At 43.7% G+C, this 22,781-nt stretch overlaps 2 protein-coding genes across 4 annotated transcripts in view; one reads left to right on the top strand and one right to left on the bottom strand.

Annotated features, from left to right (window-relative positions):
* Positions 1-318: 318 nt before the first annotated feature.
* Ddx5 (DEAD-box helicase 5) lies at positions 319-9,377 on the bottom strand. Of its 3 annotated transcripts, none has more exons than XM_052755929.1 (14): positions 9,272-9,377; positions 8,540-8,723; positions 7,184-7,349; positions 6,693-6,789; positions 6,461-6,594; positions 6,291-6,356; positions 5,488-5,629; positions 5,244-5,404; positions 4,987-5,159; positions 4,280-4,390; positions 3,975-4,036; positions 3,832-3,891; positions 2,350-2,574; positions 319-2,169 (listed from the first exon to the last, which is right to left on the bottom strand). In XM_052755929.1, the coding sequence occupies exons 2-14, from the start codon at positions 8,581-8,583 to the stop codon at positions 1,763-1,765; spliced, it is 1,848 nt and encodes a 615-aa protein (XP_052611889.1). In that variant the 5' UTR covers positions 8,584-8,723; positions 9,272-9,377; the 3' UTR covers positions 319-1,762. The 3 variants fall into 3 exon arrangements, with proteins under 3 accessions (XP_052611889.1, XP_052611888.1, XP_052611887.1); XM_052755928.1 differs by lacking the exon at positions 9,272-9,377 and adding an exon at positions 9,040-9,131; XM_052755927.1 differs by lacking the exon at positions 9,272-9,377 and having other exon boundaries at positions 8,540-8,767.
* Positions 9,378-9,489: 112 nt separating this feature from the next.
* Positions 9,490-22,781, top strand: part of Cep95 (centrosomal protein 95) — a 31,241-nt gene continuing 17,949 nt past the window's right edge. The window contains 4 exon segments of the mRNA XM_052755926.1: positions 9,490-9,632; positions 10,899-11,027; positions 12,766-12,873; positions 17,044-17,154. Of these exon segments, the coding sequence (XP_052611886.1) occupies positions 9,614-9,632; positions 10,899-11,027; positions 12,766-12,873; positions 17,044-17,154 (367 nt within the window). The 5' untranslated portion in view covers positions 9,490-9,613.

Genomic DNA, 22,781 nt, shown 5'->3' with positions numbered 1-22,781 from the left:
TGAACTTTAAAGTTTCCCTTAAAATGGCTATGGATCCCCGAGAGATCTGTAAACTTAGCAGGTAACATGCTGTAGTCTAGAGAAAAAGAGAGCGGCTTGTTTGTAAGCCCAGCAGTTTGTATAACCGGTTTGAGTGCAAGTTAATAGGGTTGGGGAGTGTGATGAAGCACAGGCCAGGTGTGGTAGCTCACTCCTTAAATCATTAGTTCCAGCACTCAGGAAGGTCTGTGTGTCAAGTTCCAGGACAGCTAGGGTGGGAAAGGTGGGGGCTGCAAACCCCCAGGTATGATGGTCTACGCAAATAAATAAAGGAGAGAATGGGGAGAAAAACCACATTTATTAGTTAAGACAACCACAGGCTGGACACAACACACATGCTAAAAAGTGGACTGTCTTTTAAAACTTCAAAGGTAATTTTTTTCCAAGCCCCACAATCATTTCCATAATATTTACAAAATAAAAGGCCCACATTAAGACATTGAACAGTAAAGTATGTAATAAATGTTCTAATCTACCTATAATTAAAAATCATGAATTTGACTAGCCATGCCATTGGAAACCACTCAGGGTACTTGAGGACGAACCAGTTTTCAATGTATCAGCCCTGGAAAATATTCGCTGTTAATCCCAGCTCCCACCCCCAGCACATTCTAATTTGTTCTACATTTTATAAATAAGGAATTAACATCAAAGCCTGTTTTAAAAAAAAAAATTTAATTTCCTTTAGGACTTTTGTCCTGGGCAAAACACACCATTTTCTGGGAAGACGTTTAGATCTACTGATAGCCATCTGAAATAAAGCTGTTGGGAAATTCACTTAAAACTATGGCTATCCCCTGGCTCTTTCTAGCAGTAAGCACATCTCGAATCTCATCTTTAGAACTCTTTTGGCATGTTGCCCGACTTGGTTTCTTTTGAGGTTTTCTTCCTTGTGTCGGAGTACTGACTAGTCTACAATCTGAAGACCTCTAAAATGCCCTGAAATAATGTGGAGACATTCCTGACTGCCAGTCTGGCTTTAAGAACCCTGGCAAGTTGGTGAGGACTAGACCCTACAAAATAAGCTGCACTAAGGACAAAGCCCACAGCTCTTGGGGTAACAGTCTGTCAGCTTTGTGTATTTTGGAAGTTAACAATACAGCCTAAAGCCAGAATAAAGTATGTCATCACTTAACTGTTTTGCAAAAGAACAGTCACCATGTTACATCCCTGATGCTGAAAGCTACTGACAAATTTATAAAAATCCACTGTCTCTAAAATTCTTCCCACATGAGATATCTTAAGGGCCTCTGATTCCCTCACCTCCTAAGTCCTAAATCAAAGAATGGCAAATAGTCAACTTTAGCTTTTGTGTAAAAATAAACACCAAAACGAAAGAAAATCCCCCCCAAATCATACTATCTAAGCCAAGTTTTACATGACATTATATATGTAAAATAAAGTACAATTTCCACTTAATTCAGTCTTCAAATATCTTTTATTGGAAGGCCATGCATTGCCTTCATTTATTGTATTTGAAATCACTGTACAGTTACTTTTGTGAAAACACTGCCTGCATTTTCTAGTACAAAAAAAACCTAAAAATTGTTTCAGGAATGTAGAGAAATATCCAACTTAAATAGCGAAAAAAGTGCACCATAATCACTGCTGCACTGCAGTCATTTCTGCATTTCCCATGTTTCTTAAATAACTATCTTGTCTGATAACACACAATATAAAGAGCAATTATGAAAAACAGACATTTACATATACTTCTAAAGTCTTATTGAGAATACCCTGTTGGCATCGGATAGCCAATCATAGGTGCAGCAGCTGCGGTAGCAGGATATGCATATGCCTGTTGGTTCATACCATTGTGCATATTCGCAACATTACTTCCATATTGCTGAGTGCTATCATAACCGTTCTGGTAAGTCCCTGTTGGGTTACCAGTCCGAAAACTGGTCTGTATACCAGCAGATACAAAATTACTCCCAAAGCTCCCATTGGTGTAATTTGCAGCACTGTAAACACCATTCTGAGTTTTAGCCCCAAAATCTCTCTTGAGCAGACTAGAGTAACCTCTGTCATAATTTTCCCTGTCTCTAAAGGTATTAAATCCACCCCTTTTGCCCGCAGAGTATCTGTCACGACGATCATCCTTCATGCCTCCTCTACCCCTGGAACGACCTGTCAAAAAAGTAAGTGACAATGGGTCAATTTTATCTATGGCATAAATGTGCTAACATAGGAGTTAGCTCTATTCATGCTGGGTTTTTAGATTTCAAAATAAACTACTTACCCCTCCAATCCCATTTAAAATACTTTGTAGACAACGAGGTGACCCCAACTACCTGTAACATCTCTTACCTGAACCTCTGTCTTCGACCAACTGAAGCAACTTGGGATTAATTGCTTGATTAGCTTCCCGAAGCACAGAGATAAGGTCGCTCACTTGCTTTATGTTATTAGGTGTAAAGAAAGTGTATGCTGTGCCTGTTTTGGTACTGCGAGCAGTTCTTCCAATTCGATGAATATAATCCTCTGAGGAGTTAGGGTAGTCATAATTGATGACAAATTTCACATCTTCCACATCTGTAAGGTGTTGCAGTGTGGCAAAATAGCAATGTACGGAGTTTTGCACACCACAACAGCCAGACCAAAAATAAAAAGTTAGACAATTGTATTCCCAAGAAGGTACGGGCTGCAAAAAATACAGTTAAAATGGTTATCCATTTCCTGTAGGAATACCATTGAGGTAGAAAAAAAAGAGGGTGGGGCAGGGAAAAAAAAAAAAGCACATGTCAGCTGTATTAAGTTATCACCCGCCCATTGACAGCCTATGGAGGGAATGTGTATTCTCCTTAGCACATTCCCAAATTGGCCAAGTCCCCTTACAGATCATCAAGTGACATCTGAATGCTTCTGCGCAGTAGGGCCACTTAAAAGTTTCACAGCAACCTCTTCATGTGCTCATTTTTGAGGACCTCTTAAAAAAAAATGTACAAGGTCCTTTGCATTACGCTCATCAGAAGTTCAAAATTCTGGCCACACTGCTCGTCTTGCCAAGACCTTACAACTGCAGCTGTAAGAAAAACATACCTGTCCCCCAAAAGTTGTTTTAATGCACTGTGTCTCGTCTAGGCAAGCACTTCCAAGAAGCCAGGATTCACTTGAGAATGTGTCTCTCTCTGGCAGGTCTCGACATGACGACTACTGTGTAGGTGAGGGAGGAACTTTCAAGGCACTTTCTTTTCCCACTGACTATGTGTGAGAAGTTGATCCTGCTCTAGGTCTCATGTGCCAGTACTCACCAATTTGTAAAAGGCTTAGTACCTTTTAAAGCTGCTCTCTCCATTTCAAACTTGAACAAAAATTTCATTGAACATTGAAGTTTGGAAATATTTCTTCGACATTTCAGCAAACTCACTGAAACTCAAAGACCCACAGATCACAGTGAACAGTTTGAAACAATGCTGTACCATGGCAATCATGCAAAGCATGGGACAGATGAAATACCACGGCAGTGAACTGTGAGGTAACTTCCATTTTTTTCCCCCGGAGAGAACAGTTTATGGGGCAGAGGTGGTATGTTCTGCCCTTTGAAGATTACTGGCACACTTTCAGCTTTTCACCTCTCTAATCGACTGGAAGCAGCCAGCCGATCACTAGTCCTCCATCCCCCTCGAGTCCTCCGATTGTCATGCCTAGGCCTTGCCACAAAGACTGCACCTTTATGTGAAAAAAACTTAGAAAAAATGCAGAGGTTAAAGAAAGCAATAAACTTTCTTTAAAAAAAACTACATGGAGATCTTCTGGGAAACCAAGCCATGAATTCGAGTTTGTACTAACCTAGCCCTCTGGAGGCCACATCGGTAGCAATCAGAATAGGAGCTTTTCCGTGTTTGAATTCTACAAAGACACATAAAAAGACCATTAATCCAAGCAAATGTTACCAAGTTACAAACCAATTTCATCTTATTTGAAATACATACCATTTAGAACCCAGTCACGTTCCTGTTGACTCTTGTCACCGTGGATGCCCATGGCAGGCCACCTATATCAACAAGTTCTATTAGTGCACTCACATTTAAAACCTAAAGGCAGAATCTACCAATATTTAACCCTACAGCTCTCCTGAGCATAATATCCCTGAGCTGTTACCACTACACTGTCACTGAAATTAATGCTTGTAATTATTGCCTATACTGTAGCACAGGATACCCACAAAACTTCCTGCTTCTGATCAAAGTACTTTTGCCCTTTTCTAAAGTCTGCCTCGATGCAGGAAACCACATACCCATCTCTCCTCATTTTTCTGGTAAGTTCATCACATCTTCTTTTGGTTTCAACAAAAACAATGGTTTTATTCTCCTTCTCACTCATGATCTCTTCCATTAGACGAATAAGTCTAAAGATAGAGAAAAAAAATTGTATGTGCTTAGTGAAACAGTTGAATGTATTATCAACACAAATCTAAACACATGCCCATTAAGCCACTAAGGCGATTCTGGTTTTTTTTTTTTGGTTTTTCGAGACAGGGTTTCTCTGTGTAGCTTTGCGCCTTTCCTGGAACTTGCTTTGGAGACCAGGCTGGCCTCGAACTCACAGAGGCCTCTACCTCTGTCTCCCAAGTGCTGAGTGCTGGGATTAAAGGCGTGCGCCACCACCGCCTGGCGCGATTCTGTTCTTGGTCCTTTATGACCCGTGGCTTTCCTTTTTTTACATAAGTGTTAGGTACTAGCAAGCACAATATCCAAAGAACATAGATTTCCATGAAGACTGGCACACCACTTTGTGTGCTTGCATAGTCGCTAGGTTTGAACTCTTAAGCTTTTTTGCTCACCAGTCAGGCAGGGAAGTGGTTTATTACCAAGCTATATCCCCCAATAAACATTTCTTAAGAAAGAATGTATACCACACTAAATTTCATTTTAAGACATCTTCAAAACTAATTACTCCGTTGTATAAGCAAGATTTTCTCAAACTGCTAAAATCTAAACTTACTTTTCATCCTTTTCAACATCGTGACACACATCCACAATCTGAAGAATGTTATGGTTTGCACTCAGTTCTAGTGCACCAATATTGATATGAATATAGTCTTTCAGGAAATCTTCGGCAAGCTGTCTTACTTCTTTTGGCCAAGTTGCACTCCACATTAGGGTTTGCCTATCAGGCTACAAAATTTAGGGAAATCAATTAGCTTGCAAAACTAAGAGTAAACTTACAACTGATTTTTACAAGAACATAAGGATACATACTCTTATTTGATCCACAATTTTCCGTATTTGGGGTTCAAATCCCATATCAAGCATCCTATCCGCTTCATCAAGGACAAGGTAAGTTGTTCTTCTCAGGTTGGTTTTCCCACACTCTAAAAAGTCAATCAGTCTTCCAGGTGTTGCAATACAGATTTCCACACCTTTAATTAAAGGAGTAAATGTAAATACAATATGTAAAACTTTCTCCCTATTAGTAACAGAGACCCCCTTAATGATCATATACCTCTTTCCAAATCACGAATCTGTGGTCCCTTGGGAGCACCACCATAGATGCAAGTAGACTTCAAGCGGCAAGCTCTACAGTATTCAGCAGCGACTTGCTGCACTTGCTGGGCCAGTTCTCGAGTCGGTGCCAGCACCAAGCACTAAAGGGGAGAAAAAAAAAATATATATATATAAATAGAAAATGCGCTTTTAGCACAAAACAGTATACTAGAGTGCTGTGTCTTTTGGGGGGTAAGATGTGTGCTGACTATTCAATTTAGATGGACACAAGATTTTATTTTATTTATTTTTTGTTTTTCGAGACAGGGTTTCTCTGTGTAGCTCTGCGCCTTTCCTGGAACTCACTCTGTAGCCCAGGCTTGCCTGGACTCACAGAGATCCACCTGCCTCTGCCTCCCGAGTGCTGGGATTAAAGGCGTGCGCCACCATCCCTGGCAAGATTTTACTTTTTAATTAATATAAGACAAGGTCTTGTCACTGAAGCTGGTCTCCAATTCCTAGATCCTCCAGTTTCTGTCTGGGATTACACTACTGAGATTATAAGCATGGACCACTATGCTCAGGATAAAGAGACACTGGTTTAAGAGAATTCTTTTACATTTACTTATTGAACTCAGTCATCAGATTGGATGACAAGTATCAAGCTTATTACTGTCCTTGGGCAGCACTAGGTTTTAAATTGCTACTCAAGTTCCATCCTCCACCTCTATAAAAGTCAAACCAGCTCTAGCAAATTGGGTGGGTTATGTAGTCTACAAATCTCTACTGTAACAACCAAAAAAATTTACAAGACATACTTACAATAGGCCCATCACCCCTCTCTAGGAATGGCTGATGATTTATGTGGACAATGGCAGGCAGCAAATACTATTGGAGATGAAGAATAAAAACAGCAGTAATTGTATTAAAATGCTTTAAAAAGGATTACCCAGGTTGCCTCTTCCAGAATAGCCAAGTTTTCCTAAACTTACAGATAAGGTCTTCCCAGATCCAGTCTGAGCTACTCCAACCATATCCAATCCACTTAGAGCAACTGGCCAGCCCTGAGCTTGAATAGCAGTGGGTTCAGTGAAGTTCTGTCTTGCAATCACATCCATGACATTTGCTGTAACCAATAATACCATTTTAGCAAAAAAACCCAAAAACCTTTTAGGCAAAAAGAGAGACCAAATGAAAAGGATGAAGATGAGAATTAGTCCTTACCAGGGAAGTTTGCTTCATAAAAATTCAAAACAGGTTTTGGACAGTTGTGACCCCGAACTGTAATTTCCTTGCTTCTTCTGTAGGTATCTACCTCTTGCTGAAAAAACAAATCATTTGTCTCAAACCTCAGTCGACTACACTGACAAGTTCCCTATAGCTCAGTAACTGCTTTTATATGTACTTCTAAAAAATCTGGCCCCATAAACCAAAACCCTTTTAGCAATAAAAATTACTTTATTATACATATTAAAAAAAATAAGGGTCTCATTCTGTAGCTCAAATACTCTGATTGGCTTGCCTGTCTCCCCCGTGGTAGGATTAACCTGGCCTGGCCAATACACAATTTTTACACAGAATAAATTCAGTGGGACATGTTTGGAAGTTAAACCACAAATAACTCTCCAAATCAAGACATTTGCAAGGTATGTTAGTTTTTTCCATCTAATTGAGTAGAAGCTGTTACTAAGTAAAAGCCACACTAAATTACTCACCGCGGTGCGCCTTGCCAAATCAGGGTGTTCCTGATAAAAATTCTTCTCAAATTTGGGCAGCTCATCAAGATTCCACTTCTTTTTAACTAGTTTCTCCCCAGGATTTCCAAACTTCTTTCCAGAGAGGGGTCCTGTTCTACTCCCTCCGAATCTTGGTGCACCAAATCTACGGGGAAAAAAAAAAAACCCACACTGTGAAATGGTTCTATATACAAGTTTTACACCCACGTTTTATTTAATGGCTTTTGATACCGAGCCAAAGTGCATTTCTGGAATCCCTCCCAATTGTCATTCTCTCGACAGCCACAACTGGCACACTATTTCTTTACTGTAGTCCCAAGCACCCTCTTATTGAGGCCAAACAAACAGCCTGGATTTATCAGGTCGGAAACTGCCCAAACGTCTGATGTTCAGATTACAAGGGCAGATAACAGCTTGAGACTCCATATACTCTCCCCACAAAGCTTAGGAATTAGAGTCTAGGAGCTGGGCAAGAAGGGAGGAGCTTAACAGGGTTATTTTTGCCACTGTTTTCGACCAAAGGAATTGATGTTAAAAGAATAACGGGACTGCGCAGACAATGTGAGCAGGTGAACGAGGAGGGAGTCGCGGGCAGGGTAGAAAGGGGTGCACACGCCGGCGAGCCGCGTTTTGGGGAACGCCGCGAACCGCGGAAGCGCTACAAATCAAGGTAGCAAAATTATATAACGCGAGGGAAAAAAAGAGGAGGAGCCGGCGACAACCGGGGGAGGAGTCCCGGGCCGGGCGGCGTTCCCGCTGGGGCGGCGCTTCCTTCTTTGTCTCGCATTTCTCTCTGCGCCACATTTTCTCGACGCTGCCATTTTGAGCGCCTCCGCCGGGCGGGGTAACAAAGGCGCCGCCGCCATGTCCGAGGCCGGCATTTTGTGGCCGCGGCTCAGCCGCATGGCTCAATCCGCCGACGTTGGCCACCCTCCCGGGCACGGATGGCCTCGAAAGCGACCCCCCTGCTCCCCGGTAACACCGGGAGCCCCTAAAACACCCGCCGGAAGGTGGCTCGGAACAACGCCTCGGGCCGCCTCAACGGCGCGGCGCTTCCTAGCTTTCACCCGGCCCTCCGGACCCCCCCAACAGCCGCGGGGTCGCCGGGGGCGCCGCGGGTCCCGGTCCTCCCAAACCAAAAAAAACCGAGGTTGAGCCCAATTACCAAGAACGTCGCCTCTAAAAGGCTTTCTTTAGTCGGGCATCCGAAATCAGAAAAACGCAGGGCCCCCTTCCAGAAAACCCCCGGGTCGGTCGGTCGGTTGGGACCCCGAGCTCCCGCCCTCCCATCCCCCACCCGCTCGGTCGGCCTGACAGTTCCCTCGCCACACTCACCCTCGATCCCGGCCGCGGTCTCGGTCACTAGAATAACTCGACATGGCGTCAATGGTTGCGGTGAGAGGGAAAGACCCAGTGAAAGAGAATCCAGTTGCGACGAGTCGCGGAGAGGAGGCCTCGGCGACGGCGAAGCCTTTGCGGGGGCGTCACCAGCGGAGGGACGGCGGTGACGAGGCCGGAGCTGTAAACCCAAGGACCGATGGCAATGAATGAGGTGCCGGCTGCGTCCCGGCGGCCGCTTTTATAGTCTGGGCCGCCTCCTCGCCGCAAAGGACGATGGGAGCCGCTCTATGACCTCATCGCCCCGCCCCCTGGCTGGAGGCCTCAACGCCCGCTGGCGTTCCGGAATCCGCCATGTCCTCGCCCCTCCCCCCCGCGGGCGCTCCCTCCCCAGGCGCCCGTTTATCACCGCCCCCCCCTTCACGACAGGGCGACACCACTGCAATGCCTCGGCCCGCACTCTTTTGACCACACCACCTTCTCTCGTCTTGCCACACCTCAAACACGCTGCTTGCCCCGTGGCCAGGCGGTCATTAAAATGGCCAGCGCCGGCCCCCTCGCAGTCTCCACTTGAAGATGTTTACGTCTCCCCAGACCGCCCCACGCCCATTCCCGAAGAAGACGGGGAGGTGGAGCCTGCCGGGGTCACGTGGTTGCACCCCAGGGCTAGGCGGGCCGCACTACTTCTTCGCTGGGTCTCGGCGGAGGAATACCTAACCACGAACTCACCGGAAGCGCGGCTCCAACGCCCCGGGGAGGTCGGCCGGGCCGCTGGGTGACCTGGCTGCCTGGCCCGCCGACCTGAGAACCCTTAAAGCGGGATCTAGCCCGCGGGGAAGGGTGTCTAGAGCCCGCAAACTGCCGCCGAAGCGCGTGCTGCGAAAGGAAGTGCTCCTCTGACGACCAATCAGCGGCGAGAAGCCGTTTTAACGTCCCTCCCTCTCCCTGCCCTCCTTCCCCGCTCTCTGGAGTCCTACCCCCCTCCTACCCGCTTCGGCTCTCTCCGGTTCGGCCCTTCCAGGACACCGTCGCCCGCGCTCTCGGAGTCCGGCCGCGACCTTTCTTGGCAGTATGGCCAGCTCCGAGGCTGGTGAGTCTCGGCCTGCAGCGTCCAGCTGGCCTCGGGCCGACCTGAACCGTGTCTGGGCTTCTGGAGAGGCTCGTGACCGTCGGACAGTGGTCACAGTCGCCGGGGTGGAGGGGTCTCTGAATTTAGGGTCTCAGCCTCGAGACCTTTTGGGGTGTCTAGGCGTGGAACGGAGACTTGGGATGTGACAGGAATTCTTTGGCGAGTCTGGAACACCCGCATCCTGTCTTTACAGAGCAGTCAGGATCCTTCTCTTACCCGAGTTTTGTGGGACATGTATTGATTTTTTTTTTTTTTGAGGCATAGCACTCATAAGATCTTTTGATGTCCTCCAGAGTAACCGATTTTTGTCTAGTACTGCCTTTGAAAAGCCAGTTGATTTGGTTGTCTGGGACGCTTACCTCCTCACCAGGACAGCATACAAAATGGTTGTCATGGCTTAACTGCTGTGAGAAATGGGCATCGGGAGGGAGGCGTAATGGGCATGGCACATTTAGACTATTGTCTCCAAAATACCTGTCCATCTCATACTGGAGATGTGTCCAGTTCTAACGTGCCTTTTCTAATACCCAATAATTTCAGGGTACAGGTGTTTTAAGCTTTCGAGATTATTGCTGAAACCCTTAAACTTGGTCCTGCACTATAGGGGAGGGTAAGAGCTGTTTAAAACAAAAAACAATGGGGAGCAGTATTATTAATGTGCTAATTCAGAGCCTAGCGATATGTTTATGTTTTCCTCATGTTTACCTTCGTATACATCAAATATAATAAAAAAGAAAGCTAACAAATGCATTAGTGTCGGTGTTGTCATTATTCCAGTTCCTAACAGCCTAAATTAATCACTTGTTTGGGCACCAGAGAGATCTTAACTTACACAGGTAATTGGGAATTTGGAGCCACCTCCGTTAGATTCTGGCAACTTCAGATTATCATTTACAACTGTCTTATGACATTCCTGCTTACCTATAAATGTATTGTAACTAAAAACACCCATGTAAGTATAAAAATACTGTTAGATGGATCTTAGGTTGCAAGAGTAAAGTTGGATTGGAACAATAGTTTTGACTGTGTCGGAGCTGGAAGGCATCCCAAGAAATTAAATACATCTTTTGAAAATTTTTGCTCAGTTGAGTGTTTGAAGTTTAGTAACAAAGTCCTTATCTTCTACAGTTTTCAATGTATATGCTTGTATGGCTTTTTTTTTTTAATGCATATATGACTTTTCCTATTGCTATTGAAGACTGATTCCCCCACCTTCTTCCCCAACAGAATGGGTAACAATTGCCAATAACCTTCTTTTTAAATGTCACATACATCTGAGGATACACGAACTTGAAGACTGTGATGCTAATGTTTTTATTGCACTTTATCAGTCCATTTTGGGAGAAAAGGTACCAGGTAAGGGTACTGAAAATTGAGAATAATTTTGGTTATGTTTTGGGTCATGGGTTTCTGTTGACATAGAATTTTATTTCCCTTTCAACATTTTTTTTTGTTTGTTTTTGTTTTTCGAGATAGGGTTTCTCTAGCTTTGCGCCTTTCCTGGAACTCGCTTTGTAGACCAGGCTGGCCTCGAACTCACAGAGATCCTCCTGCCTCTGCTTCCCAGTGCTGGGATTAAAGGCATGTGCCACCACCTGCCGGCTCAACATCTTAATTCTACCCAACTATGACACTAGTTGATTTAATTAGTACATTATGGACCCCACCCACAATAAGAGCCATGATTAAATAGTTTGGCATTTATTTGAGTTAATCCCCATTTAATCCAATCCCATGTAATTCATTTATGCCTTTTAAAGTCATTATTTCTGTGATTACCTTCAAGGTTATAAATTTGAGTGGGTCTTAGAAATTTGTTGGGTCTATTTAACTACTAATTATAGATAAGAATTAATATTACAGTGGGTGTACTGGCCAGGCTGGTCTATATAGAGAATTCCAAAGTTACATTGACTTTGTCTCAAAAAAAAAAAAAAAAGGCTGTTTCTACTTTGTTAACCTAATTTACTAGGAAGACAGTCAATGAGTGTGACTTAGTGTGACTGCTCCTTTTTTTTTAGGGGCCAAATCACTGTGTGTCTTCCATTAACCTAATCCTTAGGTTCCTTACTGCTTCTTCGTCTCTTAGTGATGAACACGAATTGCTATGAAATTAGTGTCCTTTCCCTCTCCCCACTGTTAACTTGAATGAGTATCTTCCACATTTTCTAGAATAGAAATTTGTCTGACTTGTGGTTGTAGTAACTTGATGTTAGTTTCAATTATCTAGGGTTCATCTTTTTGTTTTTTCAAGACAGGGTTTCTCTGTAGCTCTGGCTGTCCAGGAACTTGCTCTGTAGACCAGGCTAGCCTCGAACTCAGAGATCCACCTGCCTTTACCTCCAAGTGCTGGGATCAAAGGTGCATACAACTCCACCCAGAGGAAACACTTGCCTTGCTATTAAAATCTTTCCATAATCTCCTCTGTACTTTAGCCTTTATACAGTTAGTCCCAGATAGGGCATATAAAAGAGGACTACTTGGACACCTGCTGTGGTTTGGTGTTCTGGTTTTGTTTTTTTGAGACATAGTATCACCATATAGCCTCAGTTGACCTAGAACTTGCTATGTAGACTAGGCTGTACTCTGCCTCCTGAAAGCTGGAATTAAAAGCATTGGGCCACCATGCCTGGCTGATTGGGGTTTAGTATCTTTTTGCTTTTTTTTGAGACAAGTCTTGTCATATAGACAGACCAGTGTACTTGCAAACTCATAATGCAGCTACAATCTCTCCAGTGCTAAGATTATACACATGTGTCATCATACCCAGTCTTGCTGTTATTAGACCATCTTAATGCCTTGAATTTAAGGACCTCTGTTTATTCCTTTACATAGTGCATCCATAGAATATACTCATACACTGGGTGAAAAATATTCAACCATTATATATATATATAATATATATATATACATATATAGAGTATTGAAAAATAAGTTCAAATTAATAAATAGTCACTCAGTACAGACTCTAGCACATAGAGTTTAGGATCTATAAATCCTGTTTTGAGTTATCGATTTTATTCACAAGCCTAGTCACAGACATATATGACAAATATAAATGATCTAAAATGACATGACTTTCCCTCCCCCACAGACCTCATAGTTATTTCCAGGAGTCAAGAAGATGATGCCCACAATGTACAAGCAGTGATTGATTCACTAGCTCTGGATTACCTTCAGGTCAGCTTGTCTCACATAACAGGTTAGTGTATACTTACCCATCAGATAATTATATATTTTAATTGAATGTTAGAGTCTTAGCTATTGTTTAGCCAAGTCCGAACAGGAAAACTACTGAGCTACGACAATCAGTGTGCCATGAGAGCCCTGGAAAACTGAACATTAAGTCTGTGCTAGTCTGGGTTGGAAAGGTATTGTGAGTGTGTGTTTTTGAATTTTTTTTGTTTTTTGTAGTAGTAGTTTGTTTTTTTGAGACAGGGTTTTTTTTTGTGTAGCCCTGGCTGTCATGGAACTCACTCTGTAGACCAGGCTGGCTTTGAACTCAGAGATCTGCCTGGCTCTGTCTCCTGAGTACTGGGATTAAAGGCGTGCACCACTACTGCCCAGATGAGGATATTCTTAGTATACAATTTCACATTACAGAAGACAATCTTCAGTGTATACTGCATTAGAGGAATATATCTTTTTGATGATAATAGCACATGCTACATTTGTTAGAACAAATGTGGAAAGAATCTGTATGTACTTGGTTGCATTCAGGAAGACTTTCTAGAATAGGTAAGAAACACATTTCTCTGATGGCATCAAACAAGACCATCATGGATACTGAAAAGGGGGTAAGAATTTTCCTTGAGCAATTTTAAAACAAATTTTTTTTTTTTTTTTTTTTTTTTTTTTGAGACAGGGTTTCCCTGTGTAACAGTTCTAGCTGTCCTGAAACTGGTTTTGTAGACCAGGCTGGCCTCAAACTCACAGAGATCCACCTGCCTCTACCTCCCAAGTGCTGGGATTAAAGGCATGTGCCACCACCACCTGGCTTAAAACTTAAAATTTTTTTTTTTTGAGATTTATTTTTATTTTGTATGTGTGGGTGTTTTGCCAGCATGCAGAACTCCCATGTGGGTGCTGGGGATTGAACCCAGGTCCTCTGGGAGAGTAGTCAGTGCTCTTAACCCTGAGCCATTTCTCCAGCCCCCAAGATTTTTTTTTTATTTAATTTTGAACCGTGTTACCTCTTTAAAACACTTGGACACTTGGAGATGTAATTTAGTTGGTAGAGTGCTTGCCTCGAGGGTAGGGGGCCTTGGGTTCAGTCTCTAGCACCACACACAGACACAGATACAATTTGATGTAAACCATTTTTTAAAGCTTTTTCCTAAATAATATAGGGTCCACTGTGTTGCTTTCAAAACAAAACACACCACATGTATTCGTAATTACAGGCTGATGGGTGAGAATAATAATAGTAAACGAGTTCAAGCTAGTGACAGGGAGAAATCAGAAACGTCACAGTATGTTTTAATCACAAAAAAGGCTTTGCCAATTCAAGGAGGTAAATGTTTTTTCTGTTCTTTTTTATTTGGTTTTGTTTTTTAGAGACAGGTTCTCTCTACATAACTCTGGCTGTCCTGGAACTCATGATGTAGCCCAGGTTGGCTTTGAACTCACCGAGATCTACTTGCCCCTGACTCCCAAGTGCTGGGATCAGAGGTGTGTGCCACCACTCTCCAAGGAGTTAAATGTTAAGATAGGTCATTTAGATCTCTTAATCAACTGACAATCAACAATAATACACTGTTATATTTTAATTCTTATTCTTGCAACTCAGTAGAATTACTTTATCATCTGAGTAAGGACGGTTGCTGGTTTGTTTGTTAAGACAGGACCTCACTTGTATCCTTGGTTGGCTTAGAACTCAGAGATCCAGTTGCATCCCTAATGCTGAGATTAAAGTTGTGTGTCACCACACCTAGCTCCTTTTTTGTTTTGGGGGTTCTTTTTGTTTGTTTGTTTTTCGAGATAGGGTTTCTCTGTAGTTTTGGTGCCTGTCCTGGATCTCACTCTGTAGACCAGGCTAGCCTTGAACTCACAGAGATCAGCCTGGCTCTGCCTCCCAGTGCTGGGATTAAAGGCGTGCGCCGCCGCCCCCAGCTCCTTTTTTTTTTTTTGCTTTTTCGAGACAGGGTTTCTCTGTGTAGCTTTGCGCCTTCCTTGGTCCTTTTTTGTTTTTTAAAGACAGACTTTCAAACTGTAGCCTGGTGTAAGACCACTGGTCTCACTGGTTAACTCAGATTGGCCTCAAACTTGGCAGTCCTCCTGTCCCATCTCTTTAGTGCTGGGATTACAGACCCAGTTTCCATGAACAGCCTGGTAGTTGTGCTCTATAAACATAGTGGAGCGAGCTTATGAAAACACCTGCTTGTGAAGGTTTTTAGTACAGAGCTGCCCTGAGCACAGCACTTGAAAAGTTGCAGATCAGCTCACCTCTTGAGGTTGACCGAAGCGCAGCTTTTTCCTGCCTCTGTCTCTGTTAAAGCCCTTTCCCCACCATGCAGCTCTGCATTCTGCTGGCAGTCTAGTTGCTGGGTTGGTATCTTGTGCTCCCCATCCTGGAAACAGCGACATCTGAGTATGCCCTTGGGACACACAGATTTTAAGCCAGAAAAAACATAGCACTTGAAAACATGATTTCTAGCTTGTGATTTTAAAAATTAAAAAGTCTGTCAAACTTTGTCCATTTTTCCCAGCAGCAAAGGAAAATCGGTTTTCTGGTTTGTTTTATGTCATGGTTAAAGTAGATGGGCTAGACTCTCAAATAACAGGTTTTGAGTCTGCCTTTGCTGTATTTTTTCGATGCCCGGCATAATTTCCCAAAGGACAGACAGTACAGGGAGGGAAGTTCCATCCAGACTTGCTGTTGGTTAGAATCCACTTTAGATGACATTAAAGAGGTCAAGTGTCCATGTTTTACCTGCCCGCTTCTCCACATTCCACCTCAACATTTATCTGTGGTCTCTTCTGGGCCAGGCGTTGTGGTAGAGACTTTCCAAAGATTAACTTCTGGGAACTAGAGGTAGAAATCAGTTGAGTGTGCTTACCTAGCATGCAGGAAGCAGTACTGTCTAAGCCAGGTATGCGGATATGTGACTATAATCCTGGCATTTGGGAGGAGGAATTGAAGGTCTTCCTCTACTGTTTAGAAAGTTTGAGGCCTGCCTGGGATAACTAAGACCCTGTCTCAAGAAGTGGGGGGAAAGGAAAAGTGGTTCAACCTACACAGAGTAAATAAATGTTACCAACGACTCCTGATGGGAGCATCCCCACAAGTTGTTCATCTTGTTTATGGTAACTTCACAGTGTAGCCTCCACGAGCATGGTAACTTCACAGTGTAGCCTCCACGAGCAGGTGCCACAGTCGTGCCACAGTTGTCCTGCTCTTCCGTTTCACTAGCTACTGGGAAGTTCTCTGCTGTTTTCTGCCATTTCCCTAGAGCAGTGGTTCTCGACTTTCCTAATCTGTGACATTGAATACACTTCCTCATGTCGTGGTGACCCCCACCCATAACATTATATTTGTTGTTACTTCATAACTGTAATTTTGCTACTGTTATGAATTGTAATGTAAATATCTGATACGAGACCCCTAAATGGGTCCTGACCCACAGGTTGAAAACTGCTGTCCTAGAGGCTGTTACTTAGCTGCTAGAAAACAGAATGTGCCAGTGAATGATTAAATACCACACTCAGGCTCCCCCACCGATTCTTTCTTCAGATATAATCACACAACAGGAAATGGATGTTTTTGATATTTATAATTGCTTTTTCTTGGTTAGCTTATACTTGTATTCCCCAACAGCATTCATAGATATTCATTTGAAGGTTTATGAGGTGTAGCAGGCTTTCTTTTAGGCCACCAACCAGCTCTCAAAGACGTGGAGACTTCTTATTAGTTATGCTCAGCTTTATCTTAAGCTTGTCCCAGTAGCTCTTATAACTGAAATTAACCTGTTTCTTTTCATCTACATTTTGCCTTGGGACTTTACTTTTCTTTCATTGTGTATGTCCTACTCCATGTCCGTCTGGCTGGCAGCTGCCTGGCTGTCTGTCTACAGGTGTCTCCCTCTATTCCCTCCTCATTCTCTCCTTTCCTCTGAGCCGAGATTTCCTCCTACATATTCTCTCTGCCCGCCAGATCCACCCTATCTTCTCCTGCCTAGCTATTGGCCCGTCAGCTTGTTATTAGACCGATCGGGTGCCTTAGGCAGGCAAAGGAACACATCTTTACATCGTTAAACAAATGCAGTATAAATAAGTGTAACACACCTTTATATAGTTAAAGTAATATTTCACAACAATGAGGCTTTCTGATTTCCTTTTTAAATGTCTTAAAATCTGTGTCTTCTGTGTTTAGGAGAAAACATAGTTAAAGGGGATAAGGAATCTATCAAGAATCTCCTAGAAATATTTGATGGATTGTTGGAGTATCTGACGGAGCACATCAGTGAAACGTCTCACAACAAAAGTAAGTTTAAGAGTGGAGCCCAGCTTGCCCACTGCTCTTAGGAAGCAGAGTCTTTAATACAAATCAGCTGGTAAATGCCACGATCAATGTCCAGTTCCTTCTGTTCTGAGTGGCTAGAAACTATCCATTATATTCTTTTTTTTCCTTTAATTTTTCTTTATTAAGAAATTATCGCCGGGCGGTGGTGGCGCACGCCTTTAATCCCAGCACTCGGGAGGCAGAGCCAGGCGGAGCTCTGTGAGTTCGAGGCCAGCCTGGTCTCCAAAGCGAGTTCCAGGAAAGGCGCAAAGTTACACAGAGAAACCCTGTCTCGAAAAACCAAAAAAAAAAAAAAGAAATTATCAACTCACTCCACATAGTATCCACAGATCCCCACTCTTCCCTCCTCCCATCCCCCAGCTCTCTTTCCCAAGCCACCCCACATCCCCCAAATCAAGGTCTCCCATGGGGAGTCAGCAGAGCCCAGCACACTGAGCCTAGGCAGGTCCAAGCCCCTTCCCACTGCACCAAGGCTGTGCTAGGTGTCACACCACAGGCACTGGGTTCCAGAAGCCTGCCCATAGACCAGGGACAGATCTCGATCCCCCTGCCTGGGTGCCCCCCAAACAGTTCGAGCCAAACAACTGTCTTCCGTATCCAGAGGGCCTAGTCCAGTCCCATGGGGGCTCCACAGCCACCAGTCCACAGTTCATGGACTTCCACTAGTGTGGCCGGTCTATCCATTATATTCTTTGCTAACTTGGATGTCGCTTTTAAATTACAACTAATCAATAATAGAAAGTTGAATTTATAGTTGAATTATTTATTGTCCTCTTATTACATGAAATCTCTTGTTCCATAATTTCCTGTCACAACTGCTGTCGTGCATTCTAAGTGAGGATGTTACTGAGGCGTCAGCAGGGAGAACTGGTACGTCATCAGTCTTGAGCCTAAACTGGCATTTTGTGACAGTTTTTTTTTTTTTTTTTTTTTGGTTTTTCGAGACAGGGTTTCTCTGTGTAGCTTTGCGCCTTTCCTGGATCTCGCTCTGTAGACCAGGCTGGCCTCGAACTCACAGAGATCCGCCTGCCTCTGCCTCCCGAGTGCTGGAATTAAAGGCGTGCGCTACCACCACCCGGCTTGTGACAGTTTTTAATCTTACTCTTTGAGCAACTCACTTCAGACTTATCTTGTGAAATTTCTTTAATGAAGACCAATATTGCCATACTTTAAACTCATTTTCTTACCTTTGATAAGTTCTGTATCTAGGAACTTATCCTAAGGAAGTAATACTAGACCACTTAAGTGTTTGAAATCTTCCTTGCATTGTTATTTATAATTGTGGAAGAGGAAGCTGTGTCTTTTTTGGGACATCGGGGTACACAGGTCTTATGTAATCCAAGCTAGCCTTGAGCTCACTGTGTACCTGAGGGTGACCTTGGATTTTGTTTTGTTTTGTTTCGATTTTCAGGACAGCGTTACTCTGTAGCCCTGGCTCTCCTGGAACTCGCTTTGTAGACCAGGCTGGCCTCTAGAGATCAGCCTGCTTCTGTCCCTGGAGTGCTAAGATCACAGGCATGCACCATCATATCCAGCAAGAAGTTACAGTTTAACAACTTAAGAGTAAATGATTCTATTGGCAATGGAATAATACATGACCTGTTCTTATATTGCAGAGTTAAACAAAGTTTTAGCAGAAACAGTAATAAACATGAATTCTAATACAAGTTAAAACAAAAAGCCTGGGTACACTCCTCCTTCCAAATTCTGCTGCTGTCAGTGAGACCTGTGCTGAGACTGTGGACTTGAAGTCAGTCTCCAGACTCTAGTCAGAGTGCCCTGCGTTTAGTCAGTAGCTAAAAAGATGTAAAAGCTGTAGAGGCACACTGGAAATGTCTTTATTTCAGGCATTTTGAATGTAATGTATGATAAAGGCTATTGTGTGTACTTCAGGAGGTTGAAAGCCACATGCCATGTTTACTGTTTTAAAGAATCATGTACTTCAGTCAGGGAGACAGCTCTAAATGTGTCTAATAAAACATAAAAGTTGTTAGGAAGAAGCCAAAAATGGATGGCAGGTGGAACTTACTCAGGGTTAACAGGAGGTATTTGGATGTGTTGTAGCTTTGAAAATTCTTTTTATTATATTCTTTTTTACTTAACTATGTGTGGGCATCTTTTCCGCAGTGTGCATGTGGAGTGGGTTCTTTCTTTCCACCACGTGGGTCTTGGGGATCAAACTCAGGTTGGCAGACTTGGCAATAAGCACCTTGACCCATTGTGGCCCTTTTTTTGTCTTTTTAAAAAGTAACAAGGTTAAGAGGCAGGAACTTTTTTTTTTAGATTCATTTTTTTATTATATATACAGTATTCTATCTGCATGTATGCCTGCATGCGAGAAGAGGGCACCAGATCTCATTAGGTAGTTGTGAGCCACCATGTGGTTGCTGGGAATTGAACTCAGGACCTCTGGAAGTGCAGTCAGTGCTCTTAACCTCTGAGCCTTCTCTCCAGCCCAAGGCAGGAACTCTTAAGAAAAGAGATCAAGAATAATTAAAATGGTGAGAGCAGCCAGCTGGTGGTGGCACATTCCTTTAATCCCAGCACTCTGTGTTTGAGGCTGGCCTGGTCTACAGAGTGAGTTCTAGGACAGCTAGGGCTACACAGAGAAACCCTGCCGATAGATAGATAGATAGATAGATAGATAGATAGATAGATAGATAGATGAGATCTGAATGGATCTCAGCTGAACTGCTGCTCAAAGCCTAAAGCTTAACCAGGCTCTAGTTCCTAGTCCTCACGCCTTATATACACCTTTCGCTTCCTGCCATCACTTCCTGGGATTAAAGGCATGTGTCTTTCCCAAGCAAGACATGAGATCTCAAGTGCTGGGATTAAAGGTGTGTGTCACCATGTCTGGCTGTTTCCAGTGTGGCCTCCAGATGGATCTCTGCCTCTAGAAGGCTAGGATTAAAGGTGTGTGTGCTATGGTGGTATTTTATTTGTACTGAAATGTGATTTTAATTGTATATTAATAAATAAAGTTGCCCGGGGGTCAGAGCTATTAGAGCCATAGCAAGAGCGTGGCGGTGGTGGCGCACGCCTTTAATCCCAGCACTTGGTAGACAGAGCTAGGTAGATCTCTGTGTGTTCAAGGATACAGCCAACATTGGAGACACACGCCTTTAATCTCAATACCATAGAGGACCTGGAGGGCTGTACATACAGTGACGAAGCAGTCATGTGTTTGGGTTTACAACCAATAAGAAGGCAGAACAGACAGGAAGTAGCCCCCTTTTCGGAGAGCTCTCTTGGCTGATGCAGGAAGGGTAAGGCTCTTAGTTCTGACCTCTTGGCTTTCTTCTCTGAATCGGCTCTGTGTTTCTTATTTAATAAGACGGTTGGTTACATCTACATTTGGCGCCCAAAGACGGTTGGTTACATCTACACTGTGCCACCATTTTCTGGCCTCTATGTCTATCTAGTGGCTGTTATGTTCTCTGACCCCAGATAAGTTTATTAGGGTGTACAATTTTTTTTTTTTTTTTTTTTTTTTTGGTTTTTCGAGACAGGGTTTCTCTGTGTAGCTTTGCGCCTTTCCTGGGACTCACTTGGTAGCCCGGGCTGGCCTCGAACTCACAGAGATCCGCCTGGCTCTGCCTCCCGAGTGCTGGGATTAAAGGCGTGCGCCACCACCGCCCGGCTAGGGTGTACAATTTATTGGGGGACACAACACCACCACACCTACAATTTAATGCTTGACTGAAGGGAGTAGGGATGAGTACTTGGATAAATAAATAAACAAATAAAAAATGAATGAATGAATAAGTGATGAGTGCCTGGAGAAACCCTTCAAATAAACAAACGAATAAATAAATAAATGATGAGTGCCTGGAGAAACCCTTCAAGTAAATAATTAAATAAATAAATAAGATGGTAAGAGTGATCCCTTCAAATAAATAAATAAATAAGATGGTGAGAGTGATCCCTACAATTTAATGCTTGACTGAGGGGGTTGTGGGGCGCTTACCCACCAACCTCACAGCTCCCCAGAGTTTTCTTGAGTATGAGCAGCAGGAAATATTAGATAGAAGGATTTATTGCAGAGATAAACAGATAGAAAATAAAGGATAGCCTCGAGAGGGCCTGGAAACTTTTCCAATTGGCCCGGACTGTCTCTGCCCCAGGGTATTTATAGAGACGCCAAGGGGTGGAGCAAAAGACCTCCTCCCCCAGCACAGCCAAGTACAGACCATCTCAGACACCTGCACTCAGGCCTGTGGTCCTGATCATCCTCTATGCGGACCTGCTGGGTAAAGCCACGAGGAACCCGAGAAGGGCTCCCACAGGGAGTAGGGATGATGAGTGCCTGGCTGATAAGGGCAGTGGGGACTGTCTTAGTCAGTGTTCTACTGCTGTGAAGAGACACCATGACCACGGCAACTCTGGTTTGTTTATTTGAGACAGGCTTCCTCTGTGTAGCTTTGGTGCCTGTCCTGGATCTTGTTCTATAGACCAGGCTGGCCTTGAACTCACAGCCATCCGCCTGGCTCTGCCTCCCAAGTGCTGGGATTAAAGGCATGCGCCACCACCGCCCGCCTGGCAACTCTTATAAAAGAAAGCATTTCATTAGGGGCTTGCTTACTGTGTCAGGAGCTTAGTCCGTTATTTCATGGCAGGGAGCATGGCAGCAGGCAGCAGGCAGCAGGAGTAGTCTTGGAGAAGTAGTAGCTCAGAGCTACATCCTAGTCTATAAGTAGAGAGAGAGAGAAAGGAGAGAAGAGAGACTGGGCTTGACATGGGATTTTGAAACCTCAAAACCCACCTCCCGTGATAGTATTCCTCCAACAAGGCCACACCTCCTAATCCTTCTAATCCTTTCGAATAGTGCCACTCCCTGGTGACTTAGATATATGAACCTGTGGGGGCCATTCTTATTCAAACCATCACAGGGATGGAGCAGGAGCACAGAACAGAGAGATTCTCATGTGAGTACATGCTAATAGAAGGCTGAGGAGTAGGAACAGTCTCAGGGAAGTTGGTAGTGAGTTGAGTTGTGTTGGGGAGAGTTGTGCAGTTGAGTTCCTCTCTGTGACAGCACCTTAGTTAGACAACGTTTTCTAAGGTTTGCGTTTCACTTACACAGTTCCAAAGTGTTACTGGAGCTGATCAGATTCTTCAAAGTTGCAATTAACATTAACGGGAAACAAATGTCTACTGTCATTGGTCATATAAGGTGTGTAGGGCAGCCTCCACCTGGGACCTAGCATTGTTTACCACTGAAGGATGAGGGATTGGAAGGCAGACTTGGGGGTCACTGCTTAGTTCTACCCCTTGCTATATTGCTGATATTCTCTAAGCTTTTGTTTTATCCTGTTTTTTTGAGGCAGGGCCTTGAGTAGCCAATGGTGGCCTTCAACTCCTGACCCTCCTTCCACAATCTTGCCAGTGTGGGATTATAGGTGTGCCCCACTACACCTAGCTCTCAACCAGTTTACAAAGATTGTGAAAGTTAAGTGGAAATAGTTAGCAAAGAGCAAGTGTACATGAGTGTCAGCAAATGGTATTGAAATGTGCCTTCATGAATGTGGAGGTAGACAAAAGGGGGTGAATGCAGAACTTTGCTCACGGGAGGCTTCATCCACCTA

Source organism: Peromyscus californicus, unplaced genomic scaffold, assembly GCF_007827085.1.
Source record: "Peromyscus californicus insignis strain IS unplaced genomic scaffold, ASM782708v3 Scaffold_3__1_contigs__length_106647218, whole genome shotgun sequence".
NCBI classification, from domain to species: domain Eukaryota; kingdom Metazoa; phylum Chordata; class Mammalia; order Rodentia; family Cricetidae; genus Peromyscus; species Peromyscus californicus.
Note: the sequence above shows the minus strand (reverse complement) of the source record. Positions and strands in the feature narration are given on the sequence as shown.

What these genes read in the sequence shown, in the direction of transcription:
- Ddx5 (XM_052755929.1), bottom strand. Translation starts at nt 8,583, where the DNA reads ATGTCGAGTTATTCTAGTGACCGAGACCGCGGCCGGGATCGAGG. An exon ending in TTATGAAGCAAACTTCCCTG is followed by an intron (nt 6,595 to 6,692) that starts GTAAGGACTAAT and finishes TATTGGTTACAG; the next exon opens with CAAATGTCATGGATGTGATT. An exon ending in GATTCGTGATTTGGAAAGAG is followed by an intron (nt 5,405 to 5,487) that starts GTATATGATCAT and finishes CTTTAATTAAAG; the next exon opens with GTGTGGAAATCTGTATTGCA.